Consider the following 26192-nt stretch of genomic DNA (forward strand, 5'->3'; position numbering starts at 1 on the left):
GCTGTGGTCTTCAGTCACTGCTGAATGAACGACCTAAAGCTTGGCTGGACTCCATGGTATAAGCATGTTGGTGATGGGCAGGAAAGCGCAGATTCAGCACCTTAGTCTCCAAGGGTCTCCATTATCTGTGAAGACCCGGAGTGGCAATCAGACGGCTTCTAGTCCTTCCACAAGCTGACAGGCTTTATTATGTGGGTATAGCTCTAGTGTTCCCCGGAAACTCGCTTTGAAATCAAGCTAGAATACTCTTCTACAAATGAAACAATATTTTAAGAATATCATGTTAAACTTTGAGCAAGCTTGGGAGCTAGTTGGCCTACACATTCTCCTGACTGCCCAGCTCTTTTCTGGCAGGAAGATTGCTTAATGGAGGCACGTGTACCAAGTGGATGGCTCTGTTGTGTAATAACTCAGAAGGAAATTGCCCTCATAGGTCAAATCCTGTTCCTGTGTGTCGTCAAGAATCCGCTGCTGCCTGATTATCCTGTGAGCCTGAAACTTGTCTTGTTCCTGCCCTGCTAATCGCACACCAGAAGTCATTGCCACCATAAAAGAACCATTTCTCCAGTGACACTTACTTGGAATTCCTCCTGACTAATAGCATTGATCCTGATCCCATGGCTATAACTTAGTGTTTTCCTTTTGGTTTGTCTGCTTGCTTGCTTAGATGTAAAGATTTCTCAACCTTATTAGCAAATGATCGTCAGATTGGCTCTTTTGAGAGCTAGTCAAGATCCAGTGAGGCCAGATTCCAGGGGCCCCAAAATGAAGCCTACGCCGGGAGTTTAAGAATCCTCCTAATCTTTTCTCCCACCCCACACCCAGGTAGGAAAACTCGGCCAGAGCTCAATAGAACTGGCCGTTCCCCCTGGATGTGGGAAAGAGGCTTCGGTTATAGAGACTGTCAGTGGGCAATGAAAACTACTTGGGAATAGAACTGTGATTCAGGTATTTTAGGAATTGGTTAGGCTTTCCCGGTCTGGATTGGGAATCCTGCTCCTCACCATTTTATATTTTTTCATGTCGGGGAAGACATTCCAGGTTTCAACTATTTACAAGAAAACTTTTGGACCCAAACTCATTTGTGACATTGAAGCAGCCTGGGGCCAACATGAAACTCAAAGTGCACAGAGTTGCTTTATCAAAGGTCTACAAGGAAATGTCTCTCCCCATGTTTAAGTCGAGCCGTGGCTTCATTGACTTTTCCTAACAATTTTCCCTTTTCTCTCTGAATGTAATGAAGATTGGTACTGGTGTGCCTGTCTTGAGTCAGTTGGATAAAGCATGTAGGATGGACTATTTAGAAGAAAAGAGACAGATCCCTTTTCTCTTTTTTGCCTGCATTTGTTCCACAAATATGCCTTGGGGATTTGCTTCCATGTAGCTTCCATGTACAGAATCTCATATTCGTGCGGGGGGTAAACAGCTAAATGGCTAGATTGTTGTACCTATTTTATTCAAAGGATCTCATTAAACTTATTAAAAGTCAGTTTTCATCATTTTCTTGCTTTCCTAGAACTCTTTGCTAGACCAGTTTCACTCCTGGAGACTGTATAATTGCATAATAACACTTGCACTGAGAGAACATAGCTGTTAGTTTGTCGTGGTTTCAGGTCTTTGTGGTTTCAAGTTTTTTCAATTCAAAACATGTTTTCAGTTGCAGTTTACTACTGCCAGTGTTCTGATCTGCTTTTGTAGAATATTTGGGTGGCGTACGCTTGCCAGCGCAGCTGAAGGACATGGAGGACTCGGTTTTGGTTTTTCTGCTTTTAACACAAAGTTTAAAAGGGGACCTCAAAGGTCATTTGGCCCTTACCCCTCCTTCTGTGTATGAAGAAACTGAGGCTGCGTCAACCAGGAGTGAGGTTCAGTCTGTTGATTTATGGCCCTACAGTCACTGATAGATCCAGAAACGAGGGTGGGAAACTTGCTAAGCTGAGCAGGACTTCCCAGCCCTACCATTTTTTTTCATGTGGCTGTGTTGTCAGTGATACCTCTCGATTTCTCCTTAGGATTCTTCGACAATCAGTTGCCTAGCCAGTCAGTTTTAAGAGACCAATGAAAGTAACTTCTCTTATGTCCTCTAGATCACCTAGCATGGATATGGGGACCCTTGCCCCACAACACAGGACCCCTTTAAAACAAAGAGCCGGGGGAAGGGGTCAGTTCGCAGAGACTGGATCTTCGTCCTTTATTTGTCCCTAATATCAGTGACCTTGGACAGGTCCCTGCTCCAGTCTGGATTTTAATTCTTCCATCTAAGGGAGGGGTCTGGAATAGATGGTTTCTATGATTCTTTCTAGCTTAAAAAGTGTGTAGCTAATTTTTTGGGTGGCTCCTCACTGGTCCTAATTGAAGACCTAAGCTTCACTGACAGGCCCACCTCTATTCCTATCTCTACGTGGGAAATGAAGAGAGAGAATTCTGCAGGGAGAACAGAGGCCTCACCTGTCTTTGTTTGTTTCTTTGTGTATTAAGCTTTTCCTCTCTGATGAGGAAGGTGGCAGAATCCTAGAAGAAAAGGAACGAAATGAATTGATGATTCGTGCCACCTGAAAGGCCATCCATGTCCAGTGGATCTGTCGGGACTATAAGTAGGGTGGCTCTTAAAATCCAGTCAGCCTACCACTAGCAAACGTGCTGACTTTTTCCCCTCCCTCCCGGAGGGCGAAATTATCACCTCATTTTGTTTGAGAACAGATTTTATTAAGGACTGGCTTACAAAGGCTTTTGTAGGTTCAGCATTTGGTAGTAACCTAGTTTGGTAAAGTAATTTCCTGCCTTTTTGACAATGGTTTGTTTTGGGGGTTGGGATGGATGGCGTGTGGCAGGTAAAAAAAATGGGAACTGTGTCCTGGATACCGTGAGAGGTAACCATTATCAGCTTCTTCTAGGTTTCGTGTCGATCTTCATATAGAATGTCACACTATAAATTTTCTCTCTCCTGAAAGTCTTCAGTTGTTCAGAAAATTTTGTTGAAGTGTACAGTCAACATTCACCAGCTCCTGTCTGCTACAAGCATTTTGCTCTTACTGCTTTATCTCACAGGTACCTATTGCTCCATCTGTCCCTCTCTCCATCCAAGATGCTCTGTTTTATGCATTTAAAGTAAGTTGCAGACATGAGTGTGCTTCTCCCTCAACATTTCACCATGTGGATCATTAAGGAAGCTCTTCCTTTGCCTTCTCCAATTCAATGAGAAAGAAAATGAAGATATTCTGAAAAAGTCAGGCACCGAAGTTCAAGGGCTGCAATTTAAAGACCTGAATTGGAGATTATTACCTTTAAATAAAGCCCCTTGCCATTTGTGTCTGGAAGCACCAATTTTTCTATTATATGTATACTTAAATGTGGTGTGAGTTCATTTTGTTTAGTAATCTAACATTTCCATTAGCTGGCCTGTAGGGGTTTACATGTGGATTATAAATGCCATTTTTGGAAGAGTGTGTAAAAACAGGGAAAGTCAAAATGACTGCTTTCAGAGTAAAAAGTAGAAGACGACAGGGTTCTTCAGGGGTGGGTTATTTTGTTGGTTTTAAGTTGGTAATCCTTTGATCTTGATTAATGCTGAAGTCCACTGAACTCTGGGCTCAGCAAAGCAGCAGACAGTACAAGCAGCATCATAAACCTGGATTCAGACTCGGGCCGCGACCTTCCCAGGACTCCCTAATTCCCACTTCACACGGTGTAATCACCCTGAAACTCAGCCAGTTAGGACAGAACCATTTCAGTCTCTAAGAAGTAGATTTATTCTATTTTGGTTTGGATAAAATGAAAAATGTTTTAAAGTAGTTTACTCATGTCAAAGTTGTCTGTGTTTGGGTGATTTTTGACAAAAACTCAGAAGTCTCCTGTCGATGTCTTCAATGTTAATGAACTGTTGTGATAAAACCTTAATTTCCTAAAATGTTTTAGCTGATCTTAAAATACCCATGTTAACATTTAGAGAATCTATGTATAATGCTATGAAAGAATTAACATTTTAATGCAGAGAATCATTTGATATTAGGTTGTTGTTGTTTTTTTTAATTTTTATTGGGGAATTTTGGGGAACAGTGTGTTTCTCCAGGGCCCACCAGCTCCAAGTCGTTGTCCTTCAATCTAGTTGTGGAGGGCGCAGCTCACTGGCCCATGTGGGAATCGAACCAGCAACTGTATTGTTCAGAGCTCACACTCTAACCAACTGAGCCATCCAGCTGCCCCTGATAGTGGGTTTTTAAAAAAGAATTTTTCCAAAACAACTTGTTCACTTTGTCAAATTCAGTGGAATTGTAATGTTTTTTTTAATTTTAAAATTGTATTATATTTACTTTGTTGTTGTCGTTGGAGGGTAGTATGAACTAGTTTAATTTTCTGGAGCCAGTGTTTTAAAACTCAAGAAAAATTTACTAAAATTGACTTTTCGGTTGCTGAAGCTAAGAGTTCCTCCAGCGGACACTTTATTGTCTGTATCTAAACCCACCCGGCGTTACAGTTTTAGGTCATATGTTACTGAAACAGCCCTAATGCGTTTCTTTATTGTGCCCCAGTTATAAGGGATCCGTCATCATGGGTGTTATATGTTTGCTATTCTTAATGGTTTCTGAATTTAAGTGCTGAATTTAAATGTTGGTAAGTAAGGTCTTGTTGATTAAAAAAGAAACAACTGTAGCTCCGTCCTTAAGACATTTGGTACATTAAATACAATCAAAAGATTTTTGTAAAAAGATTTTTACCAAAGGATAAAAAAAAAAAGGAAAGCAATATAAGTAGAATCTAGTAGAATCACTCTTTCCTTTGGAGGATTTATGCTTGTTCAAACTACAGGTGATAAAAGCTTACAGGTTAAATTAAAATTTTCATTTTAAACACAGTACTGTAGAGTGGAGTGAATCAAATAGAACTTGGTAAACCTTGCTGAGAAGGAAACCCTAAAACCAGTGTTTCATAAGGTAATTTCCAGCATACCCGGGCACTGTCGTGGACATTACCTTCCATTCACAATCCATAGATTTGCCCCTAGAATTGGGGCTCTCACTGAGATGGGAGCATTGGGCCACCAGAAGCTCCAACTTGCCTCTGCAGACTGTAGATTTGAGAACTGTAGGTCCCTGCTCCCAGGCTGCAGAGATGTGAAAGGAGCCCTAATTGCCTCTGGTATTTCCTCAACTATTTCCTCAAAGGCCTCGTAAGCCTCTGTAAAGCTTACAAGTTTAACTTCCAGTCCCCATCTTGGTTCCTTTGTGTCTTGGCTTCGTTTCCTTTCTTTGGCCATTATGGGTTTCAGGGCACAGCAGTAAAGAGAGGGACCAGAGTGGTATACGGCACACTGCCCAGGACCCTGGATGTGGGACAGCCCTGGAGAGCCTCCATTCCCAAAGCCATCTACTGGGTGGATGCCTTGGCCCCATTTGAGAGAATGTGCCAGAAGGTTCAGTGCACGTGCACTCCGGGTCCTGGGGCCTGAGAGTGTAAGGTAGCACTTGCGAGATTAGAAAATGGGTCTATTTACAGGGCCTTATAATTTAAAGGAAAATATTAGAGGCACGTAGTATGCTCACTCAGCACTGTATGGTAAACAAGGTCTGGGCATTTATTCTGACTCATGCAATCACCAGCTTATAAAAGTAGGAGTTTGCAGTAGTTATTCTCACGGAGCCTTTTTATGTAAAAATTTCAATAGGAACATAAAAACACAAGAGGCCATGTCTAATAAACTTCCACTTGCTAGGATGGGTTCTAAAGAATGATTTATAAGTTATTACAGTTAATAATCATTCCTATTTCAAACATGAATCGTGTTGGCACTGTTCTTCCCAGTAGTAGAGAACGCAACCTTTTCTAATATGTGCACTAGAAAGTGGTGTGTGGGTGAGTGGGTCTATTTATATCTTCAGTGTAGCTAGGTAGCATCAACAACAAAGATGCTGGTATGAAAACGTGGCATGCGAGAATGAGAATGGGCGCGCCCCGGACCTCCCGCTCTGGGTCAGGGAGGCCCTTGGACATGGAGGGCTGTGGTGACCTTGCAGTACAGCAGGACTTACTGGCTTAGGGTACAAGATGAACGTGGGGATTTCCTAAAACATTTTGACGGATTCTGAGCCTAGTGCATAGTAAAGGAGGAAGATTCTGGGGTGCCCACCATATAAGCAGGACCCCTAGCTTTCAGCCCAATTGGTTCCTGGATAAAGGTTACATGCCCAGTCATTGCAAAGCAAGCACCCACTACCACCACTAACATTTTTGGGTACCATTTTATATACTAGGGTTTCATTCCTGGAAACTCATTACCATTTAAAAATATTTAAATTGCTTATGAAGTTAAAACATGTGAAAGCTCAGTTGTAATCTTCTGGGGGAATTATTCTGCACGGGCTGGATGCACTGCAGCCTCTCGGAGTAGCAGCGTCCCGATGAAGACCGGACCCCGGAGCCTGCTGTCCTCCCTTGGTCACCGTGGTCACTAGCAGAGTGCCTTGGCACCATGGGGCTACGACCTATTTGACTACATAGATTCTTTTCCGAGCAGATACTGGGAGAGGACAGTTTCCAAGACGACTCGCCAAGTGTACGTCATGGCTGATTTCACGGGTGTTAAGTTAGTGTGAGGAAGCTTTTTTCTTAAGTGATCTTAGCCTACTTTTCAGCTTCCTCAACTCAAGCATGCACACCAGTTCTCTTTATGGAGCAAACATTTAATGTTCAGAAAATTGCTTCTCTGCTCACAGTGCCTGCCTGTCAGCATTGCAGAGGAGAGCCAGCCCTCTCCAGAATCGGCTCCTGCCTGGTCTCGCATCTTGAGCGGGCTTTTCCTACCGCCGTTCCTATAATGGCCTGACCAAGACAAGCAGTCCACACGTTTAGGTAGACATTACATTAAATGGGCAGACTTTCAGTGGCTCATCCACAGTTGAAAATCATGCTCCCACCATGCACAGAACTACATGACGTGTAATTTTCCTTGCCTGTCAAGTTTGGAATAGTATGCACATTTCTGAAACTAGGGTAGTCCACTTTTAAAAAAATTCTTTAGTTGATACCTAATAATAAAACCACCACCCAAGGAACCATTACCTGCTTACATAGAATATGACTTCTCAGCACATTTGATTCTGCGGAAATATTTTGTTGATTCCTTTTTAAAAGATGACTAGACATATTTCATATGCACATGTATTTTATACACATATATTTTTATATATACATATATAATTCAGTGAAATCAAGGAGCCTTTAGAAATCTGTAGATACAGGAAGACTGGGGGTGGGCAGGGTGTGTGTGATTACGAGGTGTGCCTGGACCCCCTGGAGGACTTGGGGTTCTGTGTGGTTCAGCTGGCAGCTGGGGGTTGGGCTGGATGGAAGAGGGAGCCTGAGAGGCTGGATTTTATCTAATCCCTCTCAAGGTCTGGTGAAGTGGAGAAGGATGGAAAAGAGGGCTGGGAGGAAGTGAATGTAATGTTTAGCATAATGTAGAGATAAAGGAGCGTGTAATCAGATAAGGGTTGGCTGAGGAGGGGGCTGGGAAGTATTTATGAGGGATGTAAAATTTCCAGCCTCCATCCCTGAAATGGGGAAGGAGAGGAGCAGAGGGCCCATTCACCGATGGCAGATGGAATTATTTTCCTCTACAGGTGTGCCTGAAATGTAGGCTGCAGCCTGGTCTTTATTAATCTGACTGGCATTGATAATTGCTGCAGGTCCGTTTTGGATTTTTTTCCTGTTGTCAAGGGCCTGCCAGCCTCCCTGCCACTCTACTCTCTGACAACTGAAAAAGGCAGGCCTTGACCGGGGAGACTGGACCTGTTTTTGTAATCAAAGTCAGCCTTTCAGCAAAAAGGATCATGATGGCTACAACTTAACCAAACTTTTCTGTATCAGACATTTGACCTCTATCACTGCTTTTAACCATCAGACATCCCAGCAGGGTAGGATCCTCTCTTCGTGGGTTTTTTTTTTCTTTTTCTTTTTCTTTTTTTCTTTTTTTTTTTTTTGGCAAATGAGGAAACTGAAGCTCAAAAAGAGGCTTCTTCAGCTACTGAGAAGGTCAAGGCACTGCTGAGCTGTCTGGCTGTGAACATTATTTACAGACACTGCTGCCTCGGCACCATTTCCTACAATTCCTTTGTTTACTTCTGTAACATGGCCCGGACAGGGCCTGCGTTGAATCTGGAGCGAACTTAGAACATTAAGACCCGAGGTCCAAACCTTGCTGTGCCACTGTGGACTCAGCACTGCCTCCCCGCCACCACCCCACCGCACCAATAAAAATCTAGCTTTGACATTGTTCTTCTATGCCTCCCATCCTGCCATAGGATGTCACCTACCTCTTCTGCGTGCTGAGTGAGCACAGGACAGCAAGTCCTGTTTTTACAAATGAGGCCACGTGTTGGGAACACAAAGCTTTTTCCTTAACGAAACCACAAAGAAACCACATGTGAGTGGCACATGCCCACCCCGAGGTGTAAGAGTCCATTGCACTCAGAATGCGCCTAAAGAATATGGTATTGTTTGGGTGGTGGTAGTCTAACCACCAATTGTGACCACATTGATGCTTTGGTCAGTTTAGTTCACAGTCAGACACCAGGGCTCCAGTCAGTCAGTGTTGGACCCACCGCTTGAACTTCACCAGGTCTTAATCAGTTAACTGGTTTAGCAGTTGAAACTTTCAGAAGTACTTTTTTGTTGCCGTTTTTTACAATAATAACATCTTTGGAAACTTTCCTAATGTATACCAGCAGCATTTTCCTCTTGCACATTTAAAAAACGAATCTACCGTTGCCCTTCCTGCTCCAACCCCCACCTCCCCCATACACAAGCAACCCCACATCTGGTTTAAACATGTTGTTTAATTCTTTCCAGAAAGGGGGAGGGAAGGTAGGAAGGGAGTTTTCCTCCTTTATACCTTTGGTAGTAGAGTTCATTGTCATTTCTGTTCTGGGTGGGGTGAAATGCCGGAGCAACGTAAATACACCACAGATAGGCAGCAGTTGGCGCGCGGCCATGCAGCTGGATTATCCAGACATCCTTCTCAGCTTTTGGTACAACACTTTATCCCCCTGCCTTGTCTTAAATAGCCAGATGCCTCAGTTAATGCTGGCGATTGGAGATGTGGCCGGAGGAGACGTGGGGGTGGGAGTGGAGCTGCTGCCCCCCCAGCCCCGACACACATATCCCATCACAGAGAAGTCTGCCCTGGGGAAGGGGAATAGGAGGAATCAAAGCAGGAAAAAGGATGCTACAGACCGAAAGCAAAGACCAAAAGGAAACAGCCCCTGTAGTCTGAAAGCCAAAGGGTGGGGTATTTTTTTTTTCAGTCTCTAATAAATGAATACTTTCTGGAAATAAGTTTATGGCACTAACATTAAGTAATGCAAACTTCCTTTTTTCATATTTACTTAATTTCCTCAAAGGAAAGGAGACCAGCACACAGCTGCAACGCACACAGAAATAAAAGCGTGTTTTAACAAGAGGTGTGTAGCGTTTTCAATTATTCACCTTGGCCATTTCCTGTTACGGGATGAACCCATAGTACACTCACCGAAGATTTGAAAAAGCTGTGTTTCATGCTGGGGAGTCACATCTCCTTGAGGACCTTTCGTTTTTCTAGAATAAATGGGGTATCAGGGAAAAAGAATATCGCAAGTTGTTTGTGTGCAGCTCATCTAAACAAGTGTTATACAGTCTCTGTGACCTAAAGCAATGGCGTGTTGAATCCTGAGATAAATGGATTAGTGATAGAAACCATGTGATTTTTTTTTTAATTCAGTTTTCCTGTTTAATGAAAAGGAAATCTTTGCACTACCCCGGTTAAGCTACTGTGGCTCATGAGCAAATGAGTGTTGAACGCTTTATATTTTCTCAGGGATTCTGTTAGCTACAAATAATATTTTTAAAAACCCATTTATTGTATATTTACCCCAATCACCCCACAACCTATAGCATATAAGACGCTGCCCTATGCCCTAGGGATATAGCAATTAACAAAATGGGCAAAGTCCCAGCTCTCATGGAGTTTACATTCTAGTTGGAGAAAGTAGGCAAACAAATAGGGCAGATACTGATTTAGTTGCATGTAGAAAGACAACGTAGGGTGAGACGATTTAAGAGAAGTGGACAGAGAATTCATCTCTGATGAAATAATCTTGGGCAGAGACCTGAATAAAATAAGGGAATGAGCCTAGTTCGTGTGTGGGGAGAAGAGTGGGAAATGGGGTTTTAAGTAAAAGAAATATCACATGCAAAGGCCCGGGGGTTGGAGTGTGCTTAACATGAAGGACCATGCAGAACAGTGGGACTAAAGTGGAATGAGCGAGGAGAGTGGTAAGATAAGTGCTATATTTTGACTTTTACTCGGAGTAACATAAGGAAGCTATTGGAAGGTTTGTTTGAGTAGAGTGTCAGAATCTGAGTTGCCTTTCCATTTTCTTAGCAAGTTGGGCAAGTGCGGAAGTACGGTGGCCAGTTAGGAGGCTATTGCAATAGTCTGAGAGGTGATGGCAGCTGGGGTCCAAGAAGTGTTGATGGAGGTACTAAAAAGTGGGTTCTGGATATGTTTCGAAGGGAGAACCAGTAGGATAGAAGGTGTTGGGAATCGAAAGTTCAACCTGAAACATGTTGCTGAGGTGCCTACCAGACACCCAAGCAGAGAAATCACGTCGGCAGTTGGGTTTACTGATCTCAAACTTCGGGAAGAGGTCTGGATAGAAATGTGAATTTGGGTACTGTTAGCACATGGAAAGTATTTAAGTTGCCCTTGTTGGCCCTGGCTTGGATCCTGGATGGTTTAGCCACAGTTACAAAAGGAGAGGCGCAGAGTACTGGTACAGAGTAGCAGGTGTGCCAGTCGACACAGGTGCAGGGTCTCCTGTGATTATGTCTATCTTCTCAGTGAAATGAAAATGAGCTCATCCATCATCTGAGAGCGAAGGGGTAGGAGGACACGTGAAATCTTCTTGGGGACGGCCTGGGGAAATGTAGCACGATGCTGGGTGGATTTAAGGGACCCGTGGAGGTTGGTGGTTAAGACTTTAAAATTAGACCTGTAAGCAAAATATAGTGGAATTTTCCGTCTAACCAGGTACAGCAGCCTGGGTGGATGCATGGCATTGAGTAGATAGTAGGTTTTCACCAGAGCTGGTGTTTCACGAGGCAGTTACAATGAGGAAAGCAAGAACAAACATGCTCAAGTTCGCTGCAATAGAGTGTTTGATAGACCATGGAACTTGGGGAGAGAATCAAGTGAGAAGGAATGGGGAAAAAAGGTGGTCACGACACTAGATTGTTGGCCCCAGTGGGCTGAAGAATTACTGGAGTCTGGAAGGAGTGAGCTGCAAAGTCGGGAGGTGGTGGCCAGAGAACAGGGTGCTTAAAATTGAGGCTGTGAAATGAAGGTTGTGCAGCTGTTGGTAATGACAAGGTCAAGGGTGTGACCTCGGTATGGGTGGCTCAAGTTGGGTGTGAGCCGAGGGCATGGGAGAAGAGTTACCAGATACTGAGAGTCAAGAAATTGGAAGGATCCTCTGTGTGAATGATGGAATTATAAAAAACTGTGACAGGGATCATGGTGGAGAGATGGAGGGACAGTGAGCCCTCTTGCTGATGTCTTCAAGGAAGGAGGGGGGTGACCCAGAGGTGTATGGGAGAGTGAAGAAGGGTAATAGGGGCACGGTCCGACTTGAGAGTTGCAGAGGAACTGGAGCGAGGGCCAGCAACCTGCAGTGGGGAGGGATGTGAGAGCAAGAAAGCCGCCCATGTGCGAGGGCCTGAGGCTCAACCCAGAGCACGCCTGCTTTCAGGTTGAAGTGAGAGGGACTTACATGAGGTACCAGAAAGGAGAATGGTGACTGCTAGGGGCTGGGGCACGGGGAGAATGGAGTTCGTACTCAGTGGGTATGGAGTTGCAGTTTGGGAAAAGGAAAAGAGTTCTAGAGATGGATGGTGGGGCGGCTGCAGAACAAAGCGAATGCACTTACTGCCACAGAGTTGTACAGTTCAAATGGCTAAAGTGGTCAGTTTTACATGCTGTGTATTTTACCACCAAAAAAAAGTGAAAAGTCTGAAGAAGTACTTGGACCTTGAGTCTGGGGGGCACAGTGGGAGGCGAATTGGGTGACAGTAGAGGGTGAGCTGCAGGAAGTCATGGAAAATCTGGGTGGCTGTGGCTTCGCCTTTGGGGGAGACTGCGGTGAGCAGGCATGTGGAACAGACGGCCTGTCGAAAGGGTCTCTGTCCAGTTGTAAACTGTGTGGCCAGGTTCTGAGCACTGGGCCTGAGGGGGCAGGAAGAGAAGGTGCTGTGTTATTCTGCGTCTTTGTTTCCCTGGAATCTGGCACAGTGCCCAGCATATAGAAGACAGGAATATATATATATATTTGAATGAGTGAAAAATGAATTCTATCCAAAAAAAAAAAGAGAACAGCAAGTGAGAATTTAATGGCCTTGCTGAAAATCCAAGTAAATGTCCCGCAAAATGATGAAGAATGAAAAGAGACTCAAGTTGTTTTGGAGGCGAAACAGGATGCTTGGCAAATGTGCAAAAGAACTTACTGTGAAATTGAAGTTTAGACTGGAGAAAATAAAATCATAAACAGAAGGCTACACACATGTAAAGGGTATTTGAATTGAAATATTTTCCCACCTCCATCAATGGTTGTATGGTGAACTGGGAGTAGATTGTCCCATTCTTATGCTAAATCAGAAGATGATTAGCTTTATATATAAAATGTTAAAGATTGGTCATTCGTTGTAAACTTAACTTTTAAGGGTTGAAACCGTAATATCCTCTAAGTTACTAGATTTGTCTTTGCTAAGTTACAGATACCAAACTATAGAGATCAGCTCATTTGTTTTATTGTTAATCCTTAAACTACCTAGGAATTAGAGAATGTTATACCTGCATGCTTCTTCAAAGACTCACATACATTTTTTAATTACTGGGCATCTTTTTTTAAATGTACTTTATATTAAGTGTTTTGTTTTTTCCCTGCAAGTTGAGATGGGTTACTTTTTTTAAGGTTGCTTTCAGGCATAGATTTTCTTTTGATGAGTCCGGATAATGCTGGCTGGTGGTCGTCTTGCATTGTGAAACGTGTCATGCAGCTGCCAGACCATTGTCATGCCCCATTCTTCTTGTTGTTGTCGTTTTAGTGACAGCTATATTGTGCGTGTCAAGGCTGTGGTTATGACCAGAGATGACTCCAGCGGGGGATGGTTCCCACAGGAAGGAGGCGGGATCAGTCGCGTGGGGGTCTGTAAGGTCATGCACCCCGAAGGCAATGGACGAAGCGGCTTTCTCATCCATGGTGAACGACAGAAAGACAAACTGGTAATGGCAGACACGGAATGTTACCTCAGCAACAACTGATTCCTTTGCATTAAATCATAGCCTTCTTCCCATAGATGATTTTTTTTCCTTCTTTCTTTGACTTCAAACTCTTGCAAAAGCTTCAAAAATTATAACTCAGGAGCCAGTGCCAAATTGCAAAATGTAACCCTGGCTTTCCAGCAAAGTCACTTTTTACCACACACCATATTACTTAGATGCTAAGATGTCGTATATTTGGACATCTAGTTTGCATCATTGATTAATGAAGCCGTCTTTCTGTCACTGGAACAAGATATTCAAAACAAAAGTGTGTTCTTTATTATGAATCAGCTGGTAGTGAGCTGTGAAGTCCGTTTTTTAAAATGTAGGGTTTATTCAAGGAGCATGCCCTCAGAGTTTGGTTGGTGAAAGGTGAAATGCAAAGAAAGGCCAAATGTCATCAGACATTTGGTTACTTCTAAAGAAATGTTTATCTAAAAGATACTGTAGCTTTTATTTCATAAGCTAATGAATAAAACATGTTTGGAAAAAGAAAGTAACAAAAAGTAGTGGTATTACACTTCTATTATAATTTTACGTGCTTTAGAAGTATACACTTGGAGAGTAATCACAACCTCACATAGGTGGGGATGAAGGAACTTGGACGTCCAGTTCTATGTAATGTAGGAATCTGATATAAAGGAAAATTGAAGGTCTAAATCTGGTGGCCTTGAACCCAGAAGAACATTGCTGCTATCTGTATTTGATCATCATGGCAATGGAATGTATACTCAAAAGCCATCAGATGATTCAAAGCGTGAAAAGTTGTACAGGATCTCAACAGAGAAAATACAGACACCACAGGAATGTGTCAGTGTTACATTTAAAAACCTTCACAGAGGCATCTGTTGAGTTTTAGGTGCTAAATGTACAAATTTAATCTTCTGCAACTTATTGTTTTAAATAGTTACAAAGTAGGTAAGACAGAACAATTTGTAAATGTTACATGTGGATTCACGGAAATGCTGTTTTTTACACTTGGTTCATTTCTGAAAATGAAATGAATGAAAATATGAAGGGAGACTATCGCTCCTTGTAAGCAGTGTGTCCGTTCAGGAAATTCCCTACATAATGGTCAAATAATTAAGACATTCACAATAAAGGCAATGTAGACATACCACCAATAAAAAGTAAAATAACTAGCATTTTATCTATCATTTACCCTGTTCTAGTCCTAGGTTGTATCATCGTGTCCTTACCGCAGCCTGTAGAATTATACCTGAAGAGACTAAGATTCAGAAAGACTGCTTGTTCTTGGTGACCCATCTGGGGAGTCTGGAACCAGTATTTGATATGAGCCACAGTCACATGTGCACAACCACCTCTAGCTCTTCGATTTAGTTTTTCCCCTCGTGCATGTTTTCATTTTTACGTAGTGTAACCAGAACTCGTAAACAGTTTTGTATCTCAGGCTCTCTCCCGTAAGACACCCTCCATATTCTTGGTATCAGGTTAGTGTGCCGCTGTTTATTTGACCATCTCCTTAGTGTCAAATATTAAGCTGCTTTTCCTCCCGCTCCCCCCAGTATTACCTATCTGTATTTGTAGATACCTGCCTGCATTCTCCACATTTCTTATTTTCTTGGAAAAATTTGGGGGGTCAGATTTGTATGACTCGTACAAAGAGCTGCTACCAGCATACATAAGAATTTCCTCTAACACCATGAGGGTCAGATATTTTACATCTTTACCAATTTGATAGAGTAACAGTGGTATCTGTTGTTGATTACTAACTAATGAGATTAAATGTTTTTCTGTTTGGTAAACAGATGACTAAATTATCTGTTAATGTCCTTTGCATATTTACCTGTTAGGACCCTATTTTTCTCCTTTGTATGTATGTCCTCTTGTATAAAAAGGACATTCATCTTCATCTGCCATATTTGCTGCACATACTTTTTATAATCTGTTGCTTGCCTTTTTATTTTAGTTCTTTTTCTACCAAAATTTTGAAAGAAAAAATTTTCCCTTTTATTATTATTACTTTTGTGTTAGCAAATTATCTTACCTGAATGATTATATCTTTTTAGGTCTATTTTTTTCCTGGTATTTCTATGGTTTGTCATAGAATATGTCAATCTAAAATGGCCCTTAGATGGTCTCATCAAGCAACTTCATTTTATAAATACATTTAAAAACTTGTGTCTTACCCCTGAGTTGTATATAATAATTGTCCACTTTAACCATTTTGTTCAAGGCCCTTTACGTAAATAACCTCAGTTAAATTCATACAACATTTTGCAGCAAGAGGATACTATTATCCCCTTTGGTGGGGGAAACTCAGTGCTCTCAGAAGTGATCCATTTCCTCCGTGTAGGGCACGCGGTCTGGAGCAGAGCCAGTACTGGGAACCATTTCATTGTGAAGCCCAAACCTGGTCCCTTAATACCAATTCTGCGTAGTACCAGGGCAGTCCTGGGTGTGGACCAGCTTGTTTGTTGCCCTCACTCTCTCCCCCATCATGTTTCTCCATCACTCCACCCCTTTTCCTGACCCCTTTACATTTTGTGACTCTACACTTCAGGACTTTTATATTCACTAGTACTTAAATCACATACCCATACACCCAGTTGTACTTCATCTTTCCATCCCTCACCTCGCCTGTGGCACACACTAGAAAATTCTGGACTCCTATACTTCGTGATACTTAACCCATTCCCCCTGCCCTGTCCCACAACACACATGCACACACACGTACTCACACCCTTGGGAGATGCACACGCCCTTGTTTTGGCCTCCAAGCTTCCATAATGCAGCTTGTAAGCCCATTGGAGAGTATGAACCCACATGGGAACTCTGCAAATGGGCAAATGGGGTGGTTTGTTAAAGGACTCCCCCCTCTAAATGGTGGAATTGTGAGGGAAGAGTGGAGATCATTTTTGGAATATAGTGGATGGAAGGCATCAAGGGTTCTCAGTATTCCAGCTAGGACACGAAGTACATTTTCTGATAGAAACCATGTTGTCAATAGTTTTCCCAAAGCCGTGCAGTTCTTAAGTTCGGCACATTAATTTTTGTTGGTGTTACATGAATTATATGTTGAGACCTGTAAACTTAACTGCCATTGTTTCTATGAGAAAGTCTGTGTTCCAGACATCCATTCACAAGTCGTTATTTGGGTAATTTTTTGAAAGTTGGGCACAATCACATTTTCCTGAACAATTATACGTAAATTTAAATTTCTGAGGTCAGTCTTATATTCGATGGATTAGAGGCGTTTACTCCAGAAACAAATTCTGTGAGAAACCACCTTCTAAAGATTTAACCACAACATCTAACAGGGTGATCATTCGGTCATTGGCCCACGTGCAGATCCGTGAGTACACTCACACACATTTCATGGGAGTCCCAGTGGGCAAAGCTCTTTGAAAGGCAATGTGGCAGGATGTTGATTTTAAATGTACATACCATTTACACTATCCTATAGAAATAGACTCAACACGCAAAGATTTATGGTCAGCAGTATTTCTCAAACATCTATGGTCTGCCTTTACACTCTAAAAATTTATTGAGGGCCCCAAAAAGCTTTTGTCTTTGTGGGTTAGAGCTACTAATAGAATATACTAATACCATATTCTAAATTAAAACTGAAATTAAAAAACATTGTAAATAATAGTGTTAGCATAAATGACATTTTTTAATGATAAATAACTATATAATTTTTCCAGAATAAAAATAATTAGTGAGAACAGTAGCATTGCTTTACATTTTTGCAAATCTCTTTAATGTCTGACTTAATAGAAAATAGCTGGATTCTAATGGCTACTCCCACTTTCAATCTATTGCAATATGTTGCTTTGGTTGAAGTATATAAAGAAAATCCAGCCTTACACAGATAATGTAGTTGGAAAAGGGAAAAGTATTTTAATAGCCTTTTCAGATAATTGTAGGTATACTTCTTTGATACTACACCAAAACTCGGCATGTAGTAGTTTCATAAATTTGGAATCTGAAGCCATATCAGTTAACTTTTCATATTCTGTTACATTAAAATCTGTGGATTCATCTTTCCCTTTGAACCTTGTACTCATTCCTGATTTTGTAACAGTATGCATTGGTCATGTGGAAAATAATGGTTTGCTGAGTAAAGCAGATCTTCTAAATGTTGATATGCTTAACTCTCCAGTATTTTAAAAAAAAAAAATCACTACTAATCTCATTAGACAAGTCTTTCAGTGTTGGGAAACTGTCCACAAATTCTAACGTTCACTTGAAAGTTCAAATTTTATAATTGGCGACAGATTCCTCCAAGGTGTTTTCCTTGAAGTCACAGGCTCACTGTGTTCATATGCAAGAAAATGTCTGCCAGATCCACAAGGCTGAATAACCATAGTTCATCTGTCAGTGGTACTTTCAAGTCAACCTGGTGATCCATGAAAAAGGCAGGTAGTTCAACTCACAACTGCAACAGTTGCACAAGTACTTTTCCTTGAGACAGTCATCATTCTTCCATATGCAGAAGTGAAAAAGCTATTGGAAATCCTCTTTCCTTTTCCATTTGTGCAAAGCCAGAGTTTCTTCATATACTTCACCAAAGTAACATTACCGCAGAGTGAATGCAGAAGCAGAGATGAGAATCCAATGGTGTGTACTACCCATTTCATCACACAAAATAAAAGCTGTATATTCGAAGGTCAAGATTTAATAATTTTTAACCGCTTCATCAAGGACAGTCCTACGTAAAACTGGCATTTTTGACTTTGACCGTGTGACAGTGATGAGTTTGGGGCTTTTCGTACAGTTTGGAGCCACTGCACTGCCTGGTTTCATGCCACGGCCCAGCAGTTTTATCCATCATTTTTTGCCATTCTAGGTCCCCTGAAAGGGCCTGGAGGGTGCAGAGGGAGGGCTCCCAACAGCCCACAGGCCAAACTTTGAGTATAAGGATGTTTCCAACATTGTCTGTAAAGTGACCAATTAGAAATAACCTAAAAATTCCCATTAGCATGGAGAATGGTTGAATAATTTTAATACATCCATGCAGAGGAATATTATGCAGCCATTAAAGAGAATCCTTTTTACCTTCCTATATTTCTAAGACATGTTTTTAGGGAAAATAAAAGGCAAGTTCAGAGTTATTTATAGGTATGGCTATAAATTCCACACACAAACCTATATACTCACATGAAGAAGCCACCAAAAGGGAACTAGACCTGTGTCCACCATACTGGCAGTGGGTAACGAAATGAAGAGGCGATGATGGTGATGAGTAAGAATGAAGCCTTCACAGATTCATCTAAATTACTTAAATCTCTTACAACTTATATTTCTTGTGTAGATTTTTTTCAAGCCTCCAACGAGAACATAGGATCACTTTTGTTTCCCTCATGCATTTCATTTAAAAAGATATTTTTAAAAGCTTTTCTCACGTTTTAAGTTAAAGCCTAAACTTCATTAGAGGGTTTATACCTCTTATGTCCAAACTTCACTAGAGAGTTTATAACTGTGTAAAGCACCTGAACTTTTTCATTTTTGTCATTAAACTTAACATATGTAAAGATGTTATCTTGTTGACAGAGAGCCATGGGATCTGATCCCCTCCCCCTCACTTAATTTAAGAGGCTGAACTTTTCTAAGAATTTATTAAACTTCTGTAACAAAATGTACTGTTGGAATAATCTTCAACTTGGAAAATGTCAATCAAAGACTAATTTTTTCACCCTCAAAATGTGGAGAAACTGGAAGTCTTTGTTTTTACAAAAAATTTATTTTGAGACTTTGAATTGAGACTATTAAATTCTAAAATAGACAACATTTGTCAGTTAAAGCCATGGTTATTTGGATTTCCTTAATTTGGAATGGGGCTGGGCTGACATTTAATCATTGTACTATTCTTAGGGGGAAATGTCCATAATAAGCAATTTAATCATAAATAGAACTGTGTGTGGGGACTATTGTCTTCTTTCAATATAATGTAATAAAGTGAACTGCTTGGGACTGCTACTTGATATACTAATTTGACAATTATTCTCATCTGTGTATAAGTTAGGGAGCATTTAGTAGGCAGCACTTAATTTCTGTTGGCTTAATTGTATCCTTGAAACCTTTACTCATTTAAAAATATTCCCTAATTTGAAATTATACTAATTTATGCAGGCCTTTTTTTGGTACTCTTTCCCTTCACTTAGTCTAATTAATAAGGTTTCATTTTGTTAAATGTGGAGCTAGGCCAGAACAAGATCAAGTCTATTAACACTTAGCAATTATTTTGGTATACATAATGAAGCCATAGGAATAAATATTGTCGATATTTTTGAGTTTTTTTGTGAAGAACGGAATTTACATTCACAGGATGGCAATGCTTTTTTTATGCTGTAATATCAAACTCACATATCTTTATGAACAGTAGCACTGTGCTAGACACAGAGGAAGTTATTTTATAATACATTTTGATCTTTCACAGTCTGATGAGGGGGGAAAAATTGGTATTAGAAGATAATACAAAACCTAGTACTAACTGGTGAAAGTGACAAGAAGAATTGGAGTACATAAAAGTAAAACTTGGGGTACAAATATGCTGAGAAATGAGTGTGACTGTTCAGTTTCTCATCACTCAGTGTTTTCAGAGCATGTTCATGGGTATGTGCTTATTGATAACGTTGGTGTTATTTCCATTTTAGACATAAAAAGACTGAGGGTCCGAGACAAATGACTTAAAGTTACAGCTTAGTCAAAGGCAGTGCTGAGACTAGATTGCTAGAAACTTGGAGATTGTTCTAACAATCCAGATAAAAGATGAATAGAGACCCAGATCAGGATGGTAGCAACTGAAATGGCTTGATATAAAAGAGGTTGAAGGAAAAATGAACTGGACTTGGTCATTAATAATACAGGGAATAGAAAAAGCAGAAGAGGCAAAGATAACCACAGAGATTTTGAGCCAGAGAGAATGAAGAGAGAGGGGGTGGGGAAGCTGGAAGAAGAAACTAGTAGCAAAAACTTCAGAGCACATTAAGTTAATTTTTCAACATGTGGAATTTGAGGTCATTGGGAAACACCCAGTAGGATGGAGGAGGGCAGACGGAGACCCACTAATACAAAGACCTGGAACAGAGCAAAGCCCCGAGACCGGATCTCAGCCTGGTACCCCCCAGTCAAGCAATGAGGAAGACGAATGAGTGACATAAAGAGTGTGGTTAAGGAGAACCGCAGTGCAGTGAGGCTCGCCAAAGGCAAGAGGGGTGGCGTGAGGGGTTCAACAAAGAGTAAATGGTCCACAGAGGCAAGCAAAGGCCTTCCAAGACGGAGAGACTCATAAAGGCAGGGGCGGAGGGTTTTCATCAGTTGCCACCAATGATGGTTCCTAGATTTTTGTAACCAGAAACCATCATGACTGTTTCACAAGTAACCAGCCTGTGTATTTCAATCCTTCAGGTGGTACTGGAATGCTATGTAAGAAAGGACTTGGTCTACACCAAAGCCAACCCAACCTTTCATCATTGGAAGGTCGACAATAGGAAGTTTGGACTTACTTTTCAAAGTCCTGCTGATGCTCGAGCCTTTGACAGGGGAGTGAGGAAAGCAATCGAAGACCTTATAGAAGGTATTTAATTTGTCACTGCATTCTTAGTGGGACTTTGGGAATATTCTGAGTTCTTTTTAATTCCAGTTGTCTACCATCATATACGTATGGTTTATTTGCAGGAGGGTCGGGGGCCAGGTCAAAACGTTGCAACATCCAAATAGAACAATTATAAAGGAAGAGTACCGGGGAAAAGGAAATGGGTTTCAGAGTAAGGAGTGGCCCCAATTGGTTTTTAGACTCTGCTCTAAAAAGACAAGTTCTGGACTTCTTGATGAATGACTTTTTGATGGATTTCACCTTTCCCTGACTATTACAATGGCTCTGTTCTGATCTGTCTTGGCTCAGAAGTAGAGAACGGATTCTAATGGGCCCCCAAGGCTCCAGGCCTCCCCCCGCCCTCCTGTAATCAGAGCCCAGGTGTACAGCTGCCACTGCAAAGGAAAGGGGTCTGTGACGTTGGATCCCTGGTTCAGTTTAGGCCTTAATCTGTGGTGAGTGCATAGTAGACATTGTGTTGCATTTGACCCTGGCCTAGAAGGTTCTTAGGCAGTCAATTCTCATGGGCTTTTCTAGAATCCCCAGAGGCAAACACACAAATTCCCCACTTGAACACATTCAGTTATCAAATCAGAGGGTTCAAGGTGTTACGACCCTCTGAAGAAAGAAATATCAAGCAAGATGCCAAACTCAGAATTGGGGGAAATTAATAACAAAAGAATGAATGTTTCATTTGTTTAAGAAATAAAAGTATTCAAAAGTTGTTTTCTGCATTGTGGATTTGGGGGAAGAGAGAAAAAGCAAATCTTCAATGAGAAATTGCTTAACATCAGAAGACAATTCTAGCTGGAACATGAATCCGTTACTACAACCATGTGATAGCTAAAATGATAATAAAAACCAGTGTTCACATCATAGGTCTGACATAAGTGGCAAATGTTTAAAATGTTATTAAACATAGCTTTTTAATGTTTAGAGAGAAAATATCTCCTATATTACTGATAGAACTTTGTAGTGTGCCCATGTACTTAATCTGAAGCTACATACAAAATTTGATTCTTAAGCCTAAGTTTTTTCCACATATGCTCTACTTACCTGCTTTCAATCAAACTTGCCTTTAAACGTTGATTGACTAGAATAATTCAAATAGTAGAGAAAAATCCTGAAAGGTCAATAGGAATTGCACAGAGGGTATTATGGGACTTAATTTTTCCTCCTGCGATTCCCTGTTGAAAATTTAAATATTTCTTTTCCCTTTCTGAGCAATTCTTTTAATTTTTATTTTATGTAATAGCAAAATACTTTCTAAACACACATTTTTAAAGACCTAACCAAGAAAAGGAGAAGATGGAGAATAAATTCCCCTTTTGGTATATCTGTCACTTATGCAAATTTAAATACTATTTTACTTTGGGCTATTAACAGTGTCAATGAAGTTGATCCACACATTACTAGGTTCTTTTGGGTAAAAGGGGGAAGCGCTACTGGTTTGCATACCAGAATGAAGAAAAACATGAACAAGATGAACAAGTAAAGAAATTGAACCCTAAATGACCAATTAATTCCATGAAGGAATAAACTGGGTTTTCTGACAGGAGCCTAAATTTTGGCCTGCAAAAACAAAGAAAACTCATGCATGCCCAGGTATCAGCTTAAAAGGTTGGCTCCCACAATCCTGTTTTAGAGTACAGTGTGTGAATTTCAGAACAGGAGGCAACCATACAAGCTACTTAGTCAAACACCTTTTTTGGATAGATAAAAAGACCAGAAAGCTAAGTCCAGCAATGTGATTGTGGAGAGTCTAACATGGTGGTTCTCCATCCAGTGCTTTTCCCGCTACACACAGCAGTCCCCTCCTGGGGGCATCGTTGCCAGAGTCTGGTCTTGAGGTGTGAGCTTCAGAGCAGTGGGCAGGCCCTCTGCCCTTCTCCGAGGTGCCTCTGTGTGCTTGTTCTCTAGTGGCCAGTGCAGAAGTTCGAGGGGTTAATTGAGAACAACCATAAGCAAAGTTAATTTAGGGAGTATCCTGGCAGGTGTCAATTAAAGAAGAGTAAATTAAAAGCATTAATTCCCGGTTCGCTCGTTTCTGCTGCTGATTCACATGCGAAAGGAATAGAATGTGGTTTTATTAAAATATACCTTTTGTATAACTAGATTTGACTTACCCTCTTTGGAAACACTTTTTATTACATTTTTTGTTCTTTTAGGCTCGACCACATCATCTTCCACCATCCATAATGAAGCTGAGCTTGGTGATGACGACGTTTTTACGGTGAGTGAGTTCCCTTTGTCCTTTGCTTTCCTTGTTAATTGGTGACTAATCAGAGAGCGGTCCTGTGTAATGGCATGAGAGACCCTTTGCAGTTTGGCACATGCTCTTGCTGTTGGGATGCCAGGGGGAGATCTCGGTCTTGTGACAATTTTTCCTATGCTGTGTTTGCCTTTGTTGTACACATTGCAGTGGTACCACCCGCCACATGACACAACAGTATCAGCAATCCTGGACCTGCCCCAGGCTCTCTTACAGTCTTCCCTCAGATTTAGGGTGACCAACTATCTGGTTTGCCTGGGACTGCCCTAGTTTTAGCACTGAAAGTCTCTAGTCTGCAAAACACCAGGCAAACCCAGACCACTGGTCACCCTACTCAGAGTATAAATGCAGCCCCCTCCCTGGCAGCAAGAGCAAAAGCCAGGAGTAGCCTTGCTGATAGTAATGAAACATCTGATAAGAAAGGCCTGAAGGCTGAGTTGAGGTTAAGCCCAAGTGTGCTCAGGCAGGAAAGGGCTTGGATATTTTGACACAGCTTCAGTTAATGGGATGTAACTAGAGACAAAATGATTTCTCAGCTTGCTTCATTTATGTCCTGGGCTTCTAGAAGTTAATTAACAAATAGCTTATTGCACGCCTGCTGTGTGTTTGGTGCAGCAAGGAGCTGTAGGGTAGCATTTTCAAACTCTTGGCCTTGACTTACAGTATGAAATATATTGACCTTGTAACGTAGGACACAAATCCAGAGACACCTGAAACCAGATTGTACTTCATGCCCTGCATTCTGGTTTTTTTCTCTTCATTTCATTTTCTTCTACTTTTTATTATGAAACTTCTCAAGCACACAGGAAAATTTAAAGAATTTAAATTTTGAACAAGTGAACACTTGTGTACACCTAGATTGAGCAGTTGTAACATTTTGCCCCACTTGCTTTTTCTGTGCATGTGTGTACTTGCACACGCACGCAGGCACGTATTTTTTTTGCTGATCCAGGTGAAAGCCACCTTTAAACACTTTAGCATGCACCTCCTAAGAATAAGGCATTTTCCTACATAAGCACACCACTGTAACTATACCTAAGAAAATTAGTAGGAATGTCCTTTCACCTAATAGTTCCTCAGTAGCTCCTTCATTTGTCCCAAAAGTATCTCTAATAAGCTAGTTTTGATTTCATCTTTTATAGTATTGGTTGCAACCCTTTAAGCTTGCTTCCCAATGGACTCATCATGCAGCTAGTGATTTGAAAAACACTGCTTTGGGAATACAGAGGTGTGCGATCCCCTGCATGGCTCCGGCCCTCAAGGAGATAACGGGATGAGATTGACTGTGAAAGGCGTAGAGACTGGCACAGACTGTGTAAAGCCCTTTGGGTCAGAGTCCTTTACAGGGAGGGGTGTGGGGTTAGAGAAGACCTCTAGGAGGTGAGACGGGGCTGGACCTCCGCGGCGTTCGACCAGGCTTCAGGAAGTGGCTTCGAGGCTGGGAACCACAGGGATGAAGGCGGAAGCAGGGATGTGCGTGGTGAGTCGCCTGAGCTTTGCGGATCCCACCCTGACGTTAACAGAGCGCGCGTAGGGGTTTCAGGAAATGAACTCAGCCGTCCTGCCATGGAACGGCTGGTGTGATGTGGCTCTGAACAGGCTTCCTATAGTGCTCCTAGCAGATCCTCACAGCAGTTGGCATGTTGCTTACATCTGTTCCTTTGTCATGTTTCGAGAGATAAACAACAGCAGGCGGGTTAAAAGGTGGCTTCCTGTGCTCCAGTGCAAAACTGTCATTCGCAGCTGCTTCCCAGCTACCTGCCAGAAATGATTTATAGAATCGGGAGAGGGCAAGAGGCAGAGGGGTGATGGAAGCCAGCATCCCTCCTGGTTTTGTCCTTTAATCCACAGGGGATCAACATGCTGCTCTAGGGTAACGCCACATGCCTGGAAGGAAGTGTAGAAAGAGCTCTGCTGCTCCCAGACACTTGGTACTCAGCGGAGGAGAAGCTCCACTTAATGGCATTCTGTGTAGGCCCTGATGGATAGGATCAGCTGCCTTCATTCCATTTGTTTACAAACAAGAGCCTATTAATACTAGTACCTCCCTTCCCTAGGACAGGCCCGGTCATGAGGCCATTGACATGTAAGGATGGGAGGGCCGGCGCGGGCTTACGCACCAAGTTTCCCATTTGTTCGCGAGCTCCCTGTCATGAGAGCTTCTGTCCTTGGCACATGAGATGTCTGAAAGCTGGAGCCAAGGAAGGGAGCAGCTGCATTAACTCCTGTCTAGTCTACAGTTTGCTGCATTCTAAAACTTTCATTGGTAAGACAGATGTGTAGAACTTGGAACTCATTTATTATAGAGTCTTAAGTGATGAAAAGACCCCCTTACAACTTACGATGGACCAGAATTACGACAATTTTCTAATTTGTCGTATGTCTAAGGGAAAGCCATTAGAGGTGTAACTTGAGGAACCGGGAGTGTATCTTCGAGAGTGTTTCTGCTGTGGAGCCAGGGATTTCCCTCTGTTTCAGGGGATTCCGTGGGGGTAGGAGGAAAGCAGGACACTGGACAATGTGTTGATGCACGTTCTGTGTTGGGGAATGAAGTGAAGGAAAAGGCACCCCAACTCTGCATGGAGGGGTTGTCTGACTAGGTGCTCACCAAGCATGGGCTGTTTCTGCTAACACTTCCCAGCCCTCTCGGTTATTCCCCCAAGCAGCTTGTCCGCCTGCCTTCTTAGGATGGTAAAACCATGCTGCAGTTCCTCAGAGTAAAATTAACGTCCTCCTTAGTGTGCACACACCTGCCCTGCCAGGTGCCAACACCGTTGCTTCCACAGCGTTCCTCTCCCTTCTCTCCATTTCACTGCCACCAGCCTGGTATGTGTCTGCATCTTTCCTGCCTGAACCACCATCCGAGACTCCTGATTAGCAACTGTTAGGACGTCTTAGTTTTGGGCGGCTTTCCATTCATGACTCCTAATATTTCTCTCTTAACCAACCAACTATGATTGTTCTCTAGTTTAAAATCCCCAAGCATTCTGTTGTTTATTTCTCTCTTGCCG

At 41.9% G+C, this 26192-nt stretch overlaps 1 protein-coding gene across 4 annotated transcripts in view; it reads left to right on the forward strand.

Annotated features, from left to right (window-relative positions):
- Window positions 1–26192, forward strand: part of SPRED2 (sprouty related EVH1 domain containing 2) — a 106377-nt gene that overhangs the window by 63384 nt on the left and 16801 nt on the right. For all 4 annotated transcript variants that reach the window (XM_033124765.1, XM_033124766.1, XM_033124768.1 and 1 more), the window contains 3 exons: window positions 13132–13309; window positions 20723–20891; window positions 23078–23142. In XM_033124765.1, the coding sequence (XP_032980656.1) occupies window positions 13132–13309; window positions 20723–20891; window positions 23078–23142 (412 nt within the window). The remainder of the gene's footprint in view (window positions 1–13131; window positions 13310–20722; window positions 20892–23077; window positions 23143–26192) is intronic.

The sequence above is a fragment of the Rhinolophus ferrumequinum genome, chromosome 13 (genome assembly GCF_004115265.2).
Source record: "Rhinolophus ferrumequinum isolate MPI-CBG mRhiFer1 chromosome 13, mRhiFer1_v1.p, whole genome shotgun sequence".
NCBI lineage: Eukaryota > Metazoa > Chordata > Mammalia > Chiroptera > Rhinolophidae > Rhinolophus > Rhinolophus ferrumequinum.